Consider the following 16,822-nt stretch of genomic DNA (forward strand, 5'->3'; position numbering starts at 1 on the left):
TGAAGACATAACAGGACATAAAACGGTGGATCGCTTACCAATTTTAGTGTCCGGGCATGGAATAGATCAGCTGTTAGCAGTTCCCAAACTTGAACGTGGAACCGGTGAAGCGTGTGCCTCTGCTGTTCATGAAACCGTACAGTCATGGGGGTTAAGTGACCAAATTAAATGTTTATGTTTTGACACAACGGCAGTAAACACTGGACTGCGAAACGGATGCTGCGTTATTTTGGAACAAAAAATGGAAAGAGATATGATTTGGCTCGCCTGTCGACATCACATAATGGAAATTATGTTAGAAGCCATCACAAATCAGGCACTTGGTCCATCTAGTGGCCCAGAAATTTTGATATTCAAAAGGTTCAAAAAGGATTGGACCAATATTGATTGTAAGGATTACAAGACGGTTATTTCTGATCCCGAGTCAGCCAAACACGTTGAAGATATATCTTCAGAAATGATTTCTTTCGGACAGGATCAATTGCGTGAATACCAACCGCGTGACGATTACAGAGAGCTATTAAATCTCACAATAATTTATTTGGGAGGAATACCTGAGAGTGGAGGTTCATTCAGAACGCCTGCTGGACTTCACCGTGCTCGCTGGATGGCAAAAGCTATGTACTGTTTAAAATTATTTATGTTTCGGCATCAATTTAAAATGACTAAAAGAGAAGAAAAAGCGATAAAATGTATTTGTACTTTTACTGTCGTCATATACGTGAAGTATTGGTTCGAAGCACCTGCTGGGCAATATGCACCGCGAAATGATTTACAACTGCTGAAAGACCTAATAACCTTTAAAAATATTAATCTAGCGATGGCTAACGTTGCGTTGAAGAAGGTTTTAGGTCATTTATGGTATTTAAGTGAAGAACTTGTTCCATTTGCATTTTTCGACGACAAACTTTCGATTGAAATCAAGAAAAAAATGGTCATTGCACTAAAAGATGAAGGGCTGGACTATTGTCCCAAGAGAATAAGTCTAGATGCAAAACATATCATGGAAAAAAATATAGAAGACTTTGTGACAAGCAACTCTTTAAGGTTCTTCCAAATACTTGGCTTATCATCAGGATTTTTGAGCAAAGATGTTGTAAATTGGGAAGACGACGAAGAATTTAAAGCTGCAAAAAAAATGTACAATCGATGCGGGTAGTAAATGACATCGCTGAACGAGGAGTGGCATTGATGGAGGAGTACAACAAGCTCCTAACAACTAATGAAGACCAAAAACAGTATTTGCTTTTAATTGTAAAACAATTCCGAAAAAAGTACCCCAACGCCAAAAAATCCACCCTTTTATCATAATTTTCTCATTGTGTTATTGTTGTGTAACGGATACTAGATTGTGTAGTTTGTAAGAATATCTGATTTAGACAAAGTAATTGCAATTGTTACTACTTGAAAGTGTTTCTTTTAAATATATCCGATTTTTAATGTAACACGTGTGTTTAATTTTATTTCACAAACTTCAAGCTGCGGTAGCGACCCCTAATTTTCGTACAATAAATATGAAAAAAATATACTTAGCGATTTTCATGTTAAATAACCATATGAAATGGTGCCCCGTAAAGAAATCGAAAAAAAATTTTTTTTTGCCATATAAGGACCGCCCTAACACATATAGTTCGTTTTTTTTAGCATTAGAAAGAACTCCACAGAAGCAAGTGTACAGTTTTTATCAGGCTCTTTAATTGTTAGTAATTGTTGAATTATCTAATGTGGCATGGTCAATACATATAATTTACTTCAAATTATTACCGCGATACTAAAGTGCCGGATTTGGAACCACAAGCTTACTTCTGCGAAGTTCTTTCTAATGCTAAAAAAAACGAACTATAGGTAGTAATGAAGTATACAGATTCGGAATTTGAAAAAACAAGGTATGTGCCTTTCCTTTAGTTGGTTTGATTCCTACATAAGGCGAGCGAGGCCTATCCCGTAGGAAACTAGCTTACATCGGAGTTTAAATTATTGGCGCGAATTGATACAAAAAGTCACGTATTATACTTATCTAAGTTGATCTAGGCTAAAACTAAATTCTAACTAGTCCAAGATTAAGAACCAGAGGTTATAATTATATAGGATTTGGTCATTAAATACATACATACATATAATCACGCCTATTTCCCGGGGGGGTAGGCAGAGACCACGGATTTCCACTTGCTACGATCCTGACATACCTCGTTCGCTTCCTTTACTTTCTTAACATTCCTCATACACGCTCGCCCAAGATACATTGCTAAGCCTCAGAATCTAGAATTATCCTCCATCAAATTGCTTCTTATTATTAAATAACTAGATAACTTCAGTTCCGCGTACGATATTTTTATTTTCATAAGCGAATAAATCTTGTTTGATTTATCTGCATAGTCCATTAGGGTTTACCGCGAAGCAAAGTATTAACTCACTATTCAGGCTATGCACGAGCGCTCAACTCACTGTCAATACACTATTAGGACTAAATGAGCACAGCCAGCGTGTCCCATTTCCATGGAAAACAGAGTAAAATGACGTTGAAATACATGCGAAAGGGCAGTTGGACAGTGATGTGCCGTAGGTATATAACCCAGAAATATTCCCATAATAAAGGAATATTGAAAACGATGACAATAATAAGTACCTATTTTTCTATTTGACACTGTGATTTACTGGTAGAGAATTTCTTATTTATTACATTAAACCGCCTTTTATACCCGTGTATATGTTACTCCTTCTCATAAATATTTGTTTTTTAATCGATAGGTACATTTTTGCTCAGGTTCTTAGAACCCCTTAGATGGAATACAGTATGGAGAATTCACTTTCGGACATGACCTACATATATGCATAGAATACCTAATATTATTGTAAAAATACAATTATATTTCATATTATGGGCATTTCTGCTGGAGATCTCCAGCACCCTCAAATAATTAATAGGTAATTAGATCTTCAAGCATTAGTCGACCACTTCAAATAGTTTTAAATTCATGGAGTTCACGCTTTAAAACTCTGTTATTCAAAAATACTTGTTTTCCGTATTGCATCACATTGCTCTATAAGTGCATTAAATATTTTTTGAGCATTGAACACCACTCAAAAGTTTCTTGTTTATCGGGTGTAGGTAACATAAGTTTATTTTTGATGCGTGTGCGGTCGCATTCTGTGAAACAAACATCTTCTCCTTTATGGCACTAATGTGCGAATTTGTGGTCGACATGTCTGAAACTCGTTCCAGGACCATACATCACCCATCACCCTATTATATGACGACAGTCAAATAGTGTGGGATATCTTTTAGAGATGTTGTTTTATAAGCCGTAATTAGGTTATTTTAAAGTCTTGGGTCTTTATCTATTAAAATTATGTAAGCTTTTGAGATCATTAGCCTTGTTACATCGCTTATAATCAAATAAGAATGAAGAATATGATTAAAATGTAATATGATTGAGATATAAAATTGAAATGTGATTTTTGTGTATGCATTATTGAATTCGGTGACGCCAATTGATTTCAGTGCCTGCACATGATTTCGGTGTTTTTTTAAATCTCAAATATCTTAAAAACTATAAGGTTCTAATGGAGGCCTCCACTACCAATATTTTTTATATTAAGGCTAGATTTTAGGAAATAAATTCGCATATCAAATAAGTTAAAAAAAAAATTTGGCACCGAAGTCAGGCACCGAAGGTCATCTCTGAGAAACGCCCTTATAAGACAAACCTCTGAAAAATGTACAACAAGGTAATCGAAATCTAAACCTGTAGGTATTTATAGGTAAGCGTACCGCACAGCACTAGTTGGACGCGCTCCACCCGGATATTATTCAACGCAGTACTGCTGTTACATGTATTATTTTGTATCTCAATATTCAGTCCATGCATAATAACACCTGTGGCCACGGAATATGTTCGTTCTGATAGTCTCTTTTGTTTGCGGATTTGCAACTAGTAGGTATGCTAAAATGATTGATACGTCGGGATCGTAACATGTGGAAATCCGTGGTTTCTGCCTACCCCTCCGGGAAATAGGCTTGATTATATGTTTTTGTAGGTATGTATTTGCAAGAAGAATAACATTTTTATTTATTGTTATATTAACACCTTGGAATTTACAGGTAGCTGGTGACATAAGTGGCTGTGAAATCGACCATTCAAAAGTGGAAATCGAGGGATGTTAAGGATATTCAGGTATTTTTTAAACACTTAATTTTTAAATTTAACATTTTATTCGATCTTGAAAATATTGTTACCTATTTATGTCGCACACGGGGAAAAAAGGACCTTAGTATACTTATAGTTAGACCAAGAGAAGTCTGTAACGATTTTGATAGCACACGCAGTGCAAGATTGCAAGTGTCTTTTATACGTCATTTCATAGAAGTTTGACGTTTAAAATAACACTTGCACTGCGTGTGCTATCAAAATCGTTGCAGACTTTTCTTGGTTCAACTCTAGCTACCTGTTGTCTTATATGATGTTTCGATTGTCTAACGTCTGATATATGTCGATTCTCTGACATGTGTATTTGACACCTACGCATTGCGACAGTGACAGCTGTCTATTTATAATACGATCACTGTTTTAGTCACCGTCGCGTTACCACGTGTGTCGCTTCAGTTTCAATAATATATCAATTGTTGTATTCAAATATTGTTAACAATAAACATCCTGATTCGAACTTTAAGATGACCTACGTCAAAAATTTAACTTCTTCTTTATAGAAATCTAACTTTATGGATAGGATATGTCAGTATCAAAAGTGACGTTTTTGTTTAAAAAAACGTCACTTTTCACATTGACATCCATGTCGTAATCTTTAGCAAATTTTTGTCGTACCTTAAAGTTCGAATGAGGCTGAAAGTCTACTAATCTTAGATCCCTTTTTCCACGTGACCAGATAATTTATAAGATATCTGAGTTAAATAATTATTTGTTTAATAAATTATGCATTGTATCAGCGTATTAAAACAATTTCACTATAAGGTATGTTAGAAAGTATAAATAATATTTTTAAGACAAAAAATTATGTGTACAGATTTTATATCTCATTAAAAATGTTTTGTACAATCATTCAATGAAATTGTATAATACAAAGCATCATAGAAAATGTATAACAAATATTTTATAAGATAATTTAGGTAGGGTCTATTAATATCATTATCAAGTCAAGCCGTGCACCAGAATGGCGAAAACTTTCACTGATAATCATGATTATAACATTATGTTATGACCTCTGATCTAAAATTACATTTATATTTCGCTTAGACAACAATACGCTCTGGCGTCTGAGAACGAACGTCTCGAATTTAAACTGCTGAAAAGTGTGACATAAATAAAAGACTAAAGGGTATTTTATAGTGCTGTACAAAGAATGTGTCACAAAGAACATACCTACCAATTGAATGAAATTAATTTTACAGTTAAACTCATTTAGTAGTCACTCGTGTTTCGGAAAGTCTCCAATTTCGAGCACTCAGACTGCTGAAGTGAAGACTTAATTTATTTATTATTTGCAGTTTTATGTCGAAAAAAGGCATCATATTGTAAGAATATATTATTTTTTACTTTCACGTGAATTCTTGGTTGATCAATGGAAGCTGTGGATGGGAAGTAATGCTCTCCATGTGGACCACGAATGTGACATTTTATTACGTCCGTCGACGTTATTGTTCACGGTCAGAGGGAATTCTTAGATTTATTTAACTATTGTAACCCTAGGTTCATAGCAAAACTGTTGTTGTTGAAATAACATAATGGCGTGTTACAATTGTAATTAGGAACGTGGAGAATTTGGTAACTTGTAAGTTAAGTGTCTGTGTCGTAAGGCGTAGATACGTAAGTGCACATAAATACTTTGTAAGTCATTTTGTAAATAAAATAAAATTAAAAATGATTGTAAATTAATTTCGCAACTGTGATATTAAATTAATGTTAGTATGTTACGGTAAAAACTGAAATTGAATACATGACACTGATAACGTAAAGTTGTTTTTACTATTTCTATAATGACCTTGTAGGACCCTATTGCCGATCCTATTGAAATGAAGAAAAGGACCAAACAAGAAATACGTACCTAAATATAATATTATTTTATATAAAAACTACAAAACTGAAATTAAATGTTTCAATATTTTTCTTCTACTTCAGTCATTAATCATTAGGTAGGTACCAGGTTAAATTTTTTACCATCTTCATAGAACCTAAATTGGAATGTTTCATAGTGACGAGATTGGTAGCGATTTACTATAAATTGTTTTTATTTTTTACTTACTAGAACTTGTCATTGCTTAAACTGAACATACAGTCATACGATAGACATACACAATAACTGCACGGTTTATTTACTCGTAAAACAAAAAGCAACTAACACTGCCTGTGAAAGGCAAGCGAACGATTTTCTACAGACCTTTGTGGGTTTCACAATACGCTGAAGTTGCAAATGGGTCCACCGCTATCGTGTTCCGTTGTCGGGGCTTGTAACTAATAACAAGGTGACATACAATACATATACAATCAGCAATTAATACTCGTAGTAGCGTAAGCGGCGAAAGTAGCTAAATATAACAGAGCATAATAACTTTATTATCAGGAGTAGAGTGTGTTACGATATTAATATATTAATTCAGTTGATTCTACTATACCATACAACAACGTTTTATTGTCCATTAAGGATGGTACATTGTTTGTATATATTGCAGTAAAGTCTAGTTGATCGAACTATAAACAGGCTTCAAATCTGATACCTATCTACTTTTTAACCCAGGCAAAAGGATCTTAAAGAAAAATAACAGTGAGCGATCTACCAGATAGAGCAGCACACTTAGATTATATAGGCCAATTAATCTTTCTCGCATTTTGGGCAAATGGTTTGACAAAGAAAATTTTATAAAATTGACTAATCATTTCGATTAGTCAATTATATAAAATTTTCCTAAATACAAGTGGGCACTAAAGGTAGTTTTATGATATATAATATATATATGATAAAACTGTACTGTTTTATTAAGCACATTTCACGTCTAGCTACACGGTAGGTAAGTCAGAATCAGTTATGAGTACAATCAATTATTCGCACTGGTGCTCATTAGTCCGCCAAGTCACAGTCTACGCATTACATCAGCAGATTAACAGACCAGCTGAGAAAATAACTCGAAACAAAACTAGATATGAGTACACTCTGTGAATTTATGCGATAGGTAATTAAGTAGATACTAAAAAGGTGAGATAGAAGAGTTTACAGATATTTTCGCAACTAACTGGAGAATGCATAAACCTATTAAACCTGTATTAAAACGTTATAAGTATACATTAGCACATTATTTACAGTTACATACACTGTTTTATTTTATCTAGGGACACAAATATATTACAAGTTCCCTAGGATGAGTTGAGGAAAGGCATGTAACGACGGGCATTGCGGTATCGTTGCTCTGTCGCGGATATGAGGTAGCGACTTCGAAATATCTTGATGGCTATTGTTTAGTGTGTTGTGTAGTTTTGTGTATTAGTTTGTATGAAATTAGTTTATTTTTGATGAAATTAGTTTATTTTTAACAACAAAAAATAAACTAATTTCATACAAATAATTAAAAGATAAACTGAACGTAAAATTCCGGTAATATGACCGAGATTTGTCACAATTACTTGCTAGGTACTTGATTTCAAATAAAACGTCATCAGGACTGATATAAGAATAGAGGTCAAGTCAAATTGCAATGTTTTCAGGTGTTCGAATTTTTATGTCATTATAAAATAAATGTATATGTAAAGCCTGGCCAGTAATATAATAATCATTGGGCGCTGTTATTTTCATGTATAGGGTGACAGTTCAGTATAGTATGAAAAAAATTGTTCCAGTGAAATTCCGCAACATGGCGCGTGATCATAGATTCCTGGCCAGGCTTTAATAAGTAACTATGCAATAATAACATTTTCACAGATAAAAAAAATGTTCTAACAAAACTGTGTATCTTTATGCTGGTCGTAAATTGAAGTTTTGAACGCATCATAAATATCATAATAGAGGGTTTTTGATATGTGTGTTGATAAATATATTTAACTCGGTAGGAACACCCGTTTCTAAATCTAAAAATAGGTATCTTTGCGTAACAATACTGATTTTGTACAGGTCTACTGTGGCCGGTTCCATCAACGTCCACGATTACCTCTCACACCATCCTTAATTAAGTGCGCTGAATTAAATAAGCCTCAGTCGTTGGCGGAGATATTTACAGTGTTATGCGCAGCATTACTGGGGCTTAGTTTAATACTAGATGCAATTTGTGACTCAAAGTTGGCTAGTAAAATGAGAAACTTCACCTTTCAGCAACTACCTAGTTAGTTGCTGAGCAGTACATTGGGCAAACTAAGTAAAAGTTTAAAGCAGTAATATTTATTATAAATGCACACCGACATTGACTTTATTTTGTGCCGTGCCAGTTAAATGATTGTACCTACTTATACCACACAAATCAAATAAGAGTTGTGTTCGGGTACGGAATTCAGACAAACATAAACTGCATGCTAACATTACCTACTAACGTAGCAGAATGTAGAAAAGACTAAAAATACATAAAAGAGGAGATAACCTACAGCAGCTCTAACAGTGACGAATGATCCACACCGACTTGCTGTACAGACGAAAAATGTTTTATGAATTCATGAGAACTAGATGTTTGCTATGTCAAATTGTTACTGTAGGTACTGTAACCACGTTTTATGGCGATGTTGCAAATATTTGATTACTGTCAATGCATCGATAAAGTTTTAATGTTCATTTATCTCTCAGATCCTCAAAGCTACGCAAAATTGAAGTGAAGTATGAAAGATCTTTAAGAGGTAAGTTCGCCTTTGTACACAGTCAATATATCTACTATGATTAGGTAACTTAGAAATAGGGGGTATATAATATGAATTTTATTGTAACTCTATATTTGTTGTGTTAATTACTCAACATACATTTATGCAACGTGTTCTATACAAAAAACGAAGACAGGTTTAACAAATAAATATTTAGAGGATGTTTCCTCGAAATATATAAATAGTATCTCGCTAGCAAAAAAGGGTAACGGGATCGTCTGGGTTTATCTATTTATCCGCAGCGAGACATAAATAAATTGCTTCAAACGAAAAATCGTTTCAAAGAGTCCCTAAATTTATTACTACTCGAAAGAGTTTTATTACAGGTAATTCGATGCTTGTGTTCTGTTTCTCAAAAGGCATTGTAAAATTTGGTTGAATGCTAAAAAAAATTCCATTGCTTAATGCTAAATATTTATAAGACAGACAATTTATAGGGAATGTTGATTACTAAGACATAATAAAATACTGGTTATAAATATCTTAAGAGCTGATACGGACGGACTGCAACGTCGGCTACATAAAGTATTTCTAATTTCGTATACCTGTGTCAGTATTTATTACCTTTTAAAATACGATATGGATGTAAAAAAAAATTCAACCATAGTACCAACAACAGGGCAAAAATTGGTTTGCACTATTTAAGACAGCTTATATTATATTAACTCACATTTATAGACGGGTCTATCGCGAATTTATTTTATTACCTTTATTTACCGACGTTTCGACACAGCTTTCATACACTTTTCGTCGGGCAGTTGCACAAATCGCTGTTTTGACATTTTGCTGGGACATTATCAGCTAGCCGCGACCACGACCAGTGAAACCTGTGTCGAAACACTCGAAACGTCGGTAAATAAAGGTAATAAAATAAATATGCGATAGACCCGTCTATCACACACACACACACACATTAACTCGATAAATGTGAGTTAATGTGTTCAAAACGCGAAAGTTTTAAATATAATACGAGTATAACTTATATTATAACCTAGATTCTGCCCGTGACTTGGCCTGAGTGAAATTATAATTTCGGGACCCAAACTATCTCCAAATATTATCTTAATCGGTTCAGCAGACAGAGTTGTTTTTGTATTTGTAATATTATAGAGGTACAGTGAGCTGGGAAATTGCATGGAGAAATTATTAATGAATTCATTGATAAAGTCGCCACGTATTTTTACAGCCGATGGTACAGAATATTTTTAAAGATTTAGAAGAAATGCGATTTCAAATATAGCTCTTCTGTTGTCATGTCGGTTTTTGGGTTGATTCCTAATTTTTAAAAATGTCTTCTTGTCTTTATCACATAAGACATGCGACCACAACAAGCCTTCTGGTAAAGTAGCCCGAACTTGGTTGTCAATTAAAAGCTTTTCGCCTAAGAACATACCTGGTAATTTGCCTAACAAATAAGGCTCGTAGGTCGGTACTTAATTATTAATGAGCAACCCTTTTGTGTCTGCGGTTAGGGCCGTATATGCTCAGGGATACTGGGATTGCAAGCCTGTGGTGAAAATTGTAAAAACTTGACTTTAATAACAAACTTGAATTTCAGGAGTTTCACATGGAGCAGTGCGGCTAACACTAGTTTGACACTGACATAAATGCAAGCGCGAACGTAACTTACTTTGTATGTATCTCGCTCGTATACACATATTAGTGCGAGTGAGATGTAATAGAAAGTAAATTACGTAGACATTAGCGTATAATGTCAATGTTGACACTGTCAGTGACTCATGGTACGGCTAAGTAAATTCCTTCTATAAATGGTGTAACTATATTGAGCCCATTTAATTCACATAAATATATACAAAATTCCTAAAATAGTCAAGTGACATTAAAACCAATTATCGCTCGATTCAATTTGCATTTCGATTCCAATTAGAGGCCAATTGATTAGCCACAATGCTTTTTCATTTGCGGTCACATTAGCTGCACAATTGCACATTAATTTCATGCCTATATACCAAGAACTACTGAAAATGTTGACACTTATACTCTGTTTCTTTATAGGTATTTAAATAAAAGTTATCAAAATCTACCCTCAAATGGCTCCTTAAGCCAGTTGACATCCAATCCAGATAAAATTCATAACCTATTTGTGCAAGACCTTTTTATATAAATTTACCTTTTTTACGTACATTTTGTTTATGGTTTTTACTACTTGTTTTTTTATTATTTTGGCAGATTACATTTTGTTTTTCTCGAAACCAGTGATGTTTTAATTACAGTCGTTTATAAAACTATTAATTACAATCAGAATATGCCTCCTCATCAATTAAAATATGTCCAGGAGAATGTAGTACATACGAGTTGTCATAATCTTAGCTCTGAGTATAGTCAGTTCAATAAAAAAAATAGGTTGAATAAAAAAAATAGTCTAGGATTTTGTAAAACTTGTAGAACTTGTAGAAGCGCATTCTATACCGGGTGTGGCCTGTAACACGAGCAATAATTAAAACATAGATTGTACTCCTCAAACGGTGACACTTTTGTTCAACAACTTTTAAATATTATGAAGTATGAGTCCCTATTTTTCATACAAAATAAATATTATCTTCAATGGACGCCATCGCCACGCCATATCATTGTGATTAACGTTGCTTGCCACGCCTTAAACATAACAAAATTCGCAATACATTGCGTCTTAGAATAAATTTTAAAGTATATTAAAAATTAAACCACAAGTTATTTTTAAAAGTTTCTGAACAAATGTTGGTCAGTATGAGGAGTACAACCTACAGTTTAATTTTATGCTCGTATTACAGGCCACAGGCTGTATAAAACGATAGCCAGTAATGTTGCTCACTGATTACTTACGTGGCAAAACCCTGTTGGGATGGAATGAAAACCGCAACGTGTCTTATTCGTTTTCCACACTATTTTATTTTGATGGCCCCTCATTTGTTGGCAGTAAATCGGACAGAAAAAGATTGATATCGGTACGTGGATGACCACAGCCGCAACATACTGTAAAGGTAGGTACTGTGCCACAAAGGACATCGTGATAAGTTGAAAAAGTGGCCAGATAAAGATGCCGTTTAAATAAAGTGTTTGGTAAAACACCCACAATCCATACAACAATAAAATATGCATTGGGTGTTTTGTCTGTGATTATTAACAATTAGTTAAATGTTGCACATTTTATTTAAATTCTATTTATATTCGCTCTTTAGTGAGGATAATCATGGTTCGAATTTTTAAGTGGATAAAAAGCAAACTAGCCAATTCCTTCTATCTTAGCTCAGCTGCTCGTAATGTGACTCACGGTGAAATATCTGGTGTGAAATTATCAAAAAATAAATAAATCAGATATCACCGTGCAGCGATAGCTACATCACCAACGTAAAAAAATCCCGAAAGAGAAACAAGCGATTTTTAGAAATATATGTATACCTATTTACTATTTACCTATCTACGCTGTAATTAGACTTATGGTTAGGTCTAAAAATATTAGATTCGTTAAATAATGCAGATTGCATACATCGAATTGTTCTAGCTAAATTAGTGGCCAAGTGTAAGAAAAGAGCAGTGACAATATATAACTGAAATACATATCTCTGCATCAGTTGGAAAAATTAATACATTTTTTTTTGTTATAATTAACTACCTACTTAAATACTCTGGGCAGAGTGGCGAAACACAGAGAGGACTTTCATATGGTAATCGCCGACATCCGTTAGGACATGGCACGCTGAAGAAGAAGAAGAAGTACTTAAATAAGTAAATAATTACCAAGGTGGATGTTACACATAACACTGACTTGTAATTATAATGAATGTGTGAATAATATTAAAAGATTAATCCTGGGCAATTTAACACATGACATGGTAAGTCGCATTTTTACATGTCATGCAATCGCAGTACTTCCTGCCACGTGTTAAGCTTTCTGGCAGTCAACGAGAGTGCTAGAATTTCTCTAGCTTACTTTCCAGAGAACGCGTTGCATAACGCCAAATACAAGTGTTAATAAATGACATCATTTGTTCCGTGGGATGTGTAAAGCAATAAAAACCGGCCAAGTACGAGTCGGGCTCGCGCACGAAGGGTTCCGTGTCACGCCAAAAACGGCAAAAAAATCACGTTTGTTGTATGGGAGCCCCACTTAAATATTTATTTTATTCTGTCTTTAGTATTTGTAAAACGGCAACAGAAATACATCATCTGTAAACATTTCAACTGCCTAGCTATCACGATTCATGAGATACAGCCTGGTGACAGACAGACAGACGGACAGTCAGACGGACAGACAGACAGAAACACGGACAGCGGAGTCTTAGTAATAGGGTCCCGTTTTTATACTTTAGGTACGGAACGCTAAAAATAAAGCCATATTTTTCCTGCGAAGGTTTTTCTACAATATTGGATATGAAGCCATTATTATATTTGTAACATCGATTTTTGAAAGTCAGCATCAAAGTTCAGCGTGGAATAAAAAGTATAAATAATGGAGATACGGTTCTGCAAGTTTTTGAAAGTATTTATTACATGTAAGAAATACACGTTTTTTGCTAGCGGTCCTTGATCGCTAATATTTACACAATCAGAAATGTCATCAACAGGTAGAGAACAAAGGGAAATAAATAAGTTATGAATTATGAGAACATCGTCGACATTGTGTCCAAAGAAATTAGGCACCTGAAACGCTCGTGATATTAACCTTTAAGACATTTTCAGGCTTCTTCTCCGAAATGTGATATTAAATTTACCTTAAGCGCTTGAGATTTAACGTTCGCATGTAACACATATTTAGGTGTCTTTGTCAGTATTGATATTTTTGACCTTTGATCAACACTCGGGCAAGACAAATTTTAATAATATGGTCATAGTATAATAACAGGTCGGTCTTCAAACTAATTCGTCAGTCTTTTTCTTTCCAGCCGGCCTAGCCAAGGTTACAATCGCTATCGCTTCGACAACGAAAAGCATTATGTCTCTCTATCACTCTTCCAAATTAGCGTGACAGTGACGGTTGCGTTTCGATCGCTACGGAGCGTGAGCGATTGGCATCTTGGCTACGCGGCCAGCTTCTTCAAACATAATTATTTTTAACCTAATGTTGAATTTGAAACTCGCAAAACGTTATTAAAATTTACCTGCTGAACTTCGATTAAGTACGTGGGGATTCATATATTATAGCTGTAGGTACGGTGTCAGAAGAGCGCGAAATTTTGACACCACGCTAATTAATAAGTTTGTTAAACGTTTGTTTGCTTCGTCGTTTCGTTGTTAAATTTCCCTAATTGCCAACAAGGATGGTCGCTAAACAAGGTCCTTTATACTAAAAAACTTTTATTTTGTGAGAATTCCTTTTTTAGAGTAACATATTTTAAAGTGGGTTGTTTGTGGTACTGTAAATATTGAGGGAACTGGTACCACCAGGTTTTTATTATTTTGGACAGTCAAAAGATTTCCGATAATAGTTTTTACGCACGTAACACCCCATTGAGTTAATAAAAAAACATGAAGGTATGTATGGAATAAACCACTTCTGTTGCAGGTTTCATTTCCCATGTTTGAAATAGTTAGCATAACGGATTTACAGCAATGTACATTATAAATGTTTGGATATTTTGTTCCGCCTTCGCGCTAAAACGGCTGAACCAATTTCAATCAAATTTGATGATAAATTCTTATATTATAAATTTTATAAATAGGGAGTCATCCCCTTAGGAAAGGCAATTACACAACTTATACTCAGAGAAAGTCTCAGGCAGAGGCTAATTATTTATAACATTGGCATCGAAGCAAAAAAAAAAACATTTCTAGAATTAATTACGTCTGTATAAGATAGTTCAAATAATTAGTAGCACAATTATTTCTCGACATAAAAGGCACTAAAAATGGAGTGATCCTAGTATCAACCATCTAACTTCATCTTTTTATTTCTCAAGCATATTCTGCCCTATAGTAGAGCGTTAACACAGGCTTTAGGTTAGTTCTCGTTCACACACGTTTTATTAGCGTGGGTATGTATATATGTATTTTTATTTGTCACGCCCTACAGCCCAAACGGCTGGACGGTTTTTGACAGGTCTCTATTGTTTCCCAAATAGTTTTAAGTCATAATATATTGTTTCGTTAGTCATAATTGGTTTTTCTCAGAAACGCGTAACTTTTCAAGATTGCCATAAAACAAACCTAACCTAACCTAACCTATCTACAGAATAACCTTACGAAAATCCTGAAAAGTTAACGGTTTCAGTTTTATGACTAACGATAATATGACAAACAATACAATATTATGACTTAAAACTCTATGAGAAACAAAGGGACCCCGTTTTTGACAAATGAGGTGTGGTTGAATTCCTCAGAATTGTGGTAGTGACACAGGCTATATAAATTTTGAAAATGACGCCCGCAAATGAAAAATGGAGGGGGGGGGGGGTTCTTACTGCAACAATATGGGTACCAAATGAAAGCTAGTGAAAAGACTACTACAAAAATATATGTCAACAGTCTAGTTTTTTTGTTTGTTTTAATAATAGTTGTAGTTGAATGTGACAGAAAATTATGCTTTTTTCAACTTGATGACTTTTCTTATTTTTTGATATATCTGATTAATTATTTTTTAACATGATATAAAGGATATTTACAGTCACTTGGTATATATTTTTGATTAATTCATTCAGCCATTTTCAATTTAGTCTTGTCAACAGTGGATTGTGAAATTTTTGAACGTTTTCTAATAATTTGTTAGACCAAGTACTGAAAATGTTACAGTATATGTAATATATTTGTGATGTACTCACAAATCCCTTTCATTTAGTACCCCACATGGTATGTTTAAAAGAAAATAAATAAAAAAGTTTGTACTGCCGAATTTATGACGTCACAGCAACTACCCCCACCACTTTCGCGCTTGTCATCTCATATATTTGTGTTCAGGGTTTTACACTGAATGCATCGATACCATATTCCCCCATATCCGAGACGACACGGGGGAAAATCGATTTCTAAAAGAGTTTTCTTTCGTTAGACGCTTTGCTACTAAGTATGAAACATTTAATACAAATCACGCCTCGCAAATTAGTTACAATTATTTATTGAACAACAACACAAAATTGTGGAAATACTTAAACCAACAAATAGGCTATAAACTCCATAAAACCGCTGATCATTTGTTTTCAAGCCGGAAAATTTGTCTTCAAAGATTGGGTCTAAAGATTTGTTCTTATTAAGTTCGACTTATTCAGCAAATCTTACCTAAAGACGACGATGTTATAGTTATATAAGAATATACAATGTCTATTGACTATTATCACTTTCGACCGACAGTACTCGCTAGTCGGGCAACGACGTGCAACTCAATGCCGCACGCCGCGAACCCGCTAGTCGGGCAAGCGGCGGACGCTCAGGGCTGTGACAAGTAACTTTCGTATAAGTACGTGGATAAAATTAAATCTGCTGTCTCATCTGTTTAGGCTCCCCGTTTTGTTCTTCTCCTAATTCTAACTCCTATTGATACATACCCGTGTATGCAATTTCACGTAACCAACTAATAAGAATTTTTATTTTGTAATCGCATTAGGTAAAGTAAATAAAAATACAAAGTGAAGTAATAAAATATAATAATCAACTGTACCAACTTTTCGACCACATAATAATCAGAAGACTTACAATTTTTTCTGTTAGTGGCAGTGGCAGCCCTGAGGTAGTGAAGATGCAATGCTTGCCCGCCTGTCGGGCACTTCGACGTCGCGTGTAGGTTTATAGCTCTTGCCCGACTAGCGGGTATGCCGGCATCTGAGTAAAGTTTACGAGTGCCCGAGAGTCGGGTACGCGGTGTCGAATGTGTTATACTTCGTTTATTTAGCAACAAAAAACTAAGTATTCGATCTTGACATGTATCTTTATTGACAAACACCTCTGAAAATAACTCACAGCAAATATGAAATATGTGTTTTGCGTTTTGTACAATAAAGAGTTTATACATATAATATGTAACAATTAGCATAAGTATTTATATTATA

The 16,822-nt window shown here is 34.4% G+C and overlaps 2 protein-coding genes across 4 annotated transcripts in view; one reads left to right on the plus strand and one right to left on the minus strand.

The window, feature by feature from the left end:
• Nucleotides 1-4,218, plus strand: part of LOC134792169 (disks large homolog 2-like) — a 68,486-nt gene extending 64,268 nt beyond the window's left edge. For all 3 annotated transcript variants that reach the window (XM_063763407.1, XM_063763404.1, XM_063763405.1), the window contains one exon: nucleotides 4,103-4,218. In XM_063763407.1, the coding sequence (XP_063619477.1) occupies nucleotides 4,103-4,106 (4 nt within the window). In that variant the 3' untranslated portion in view covers nucleotides 4,107-4,218. The remainder of the gene's footprint in view (nucleotides 1-4,102) is intronic.
• The window catches only part of LOC134792172 (cytochrome b5-related protein-like), a 526,347-nt gene that overhangs the window by 382,949 nt on the left and 126,576 nt on the right, over nucleotides 1-16,822 (minus strand). The window lies entirely within an intron of this gene.

This window comes from Cydia splendana, chromosome 7, assembly GCF_910591565.1.
Source record: "Cydia splendana chromosome 7, ilCydSple1.2, whole genome shotgun sequence".
Classification (NCBI taxonomy): domain Eukaryota; kingdom Metazoa; phylum Arthropoda; class Insecta; order Lepidoptera; family Tortricidae; genus Cydia; species Cydia splendana.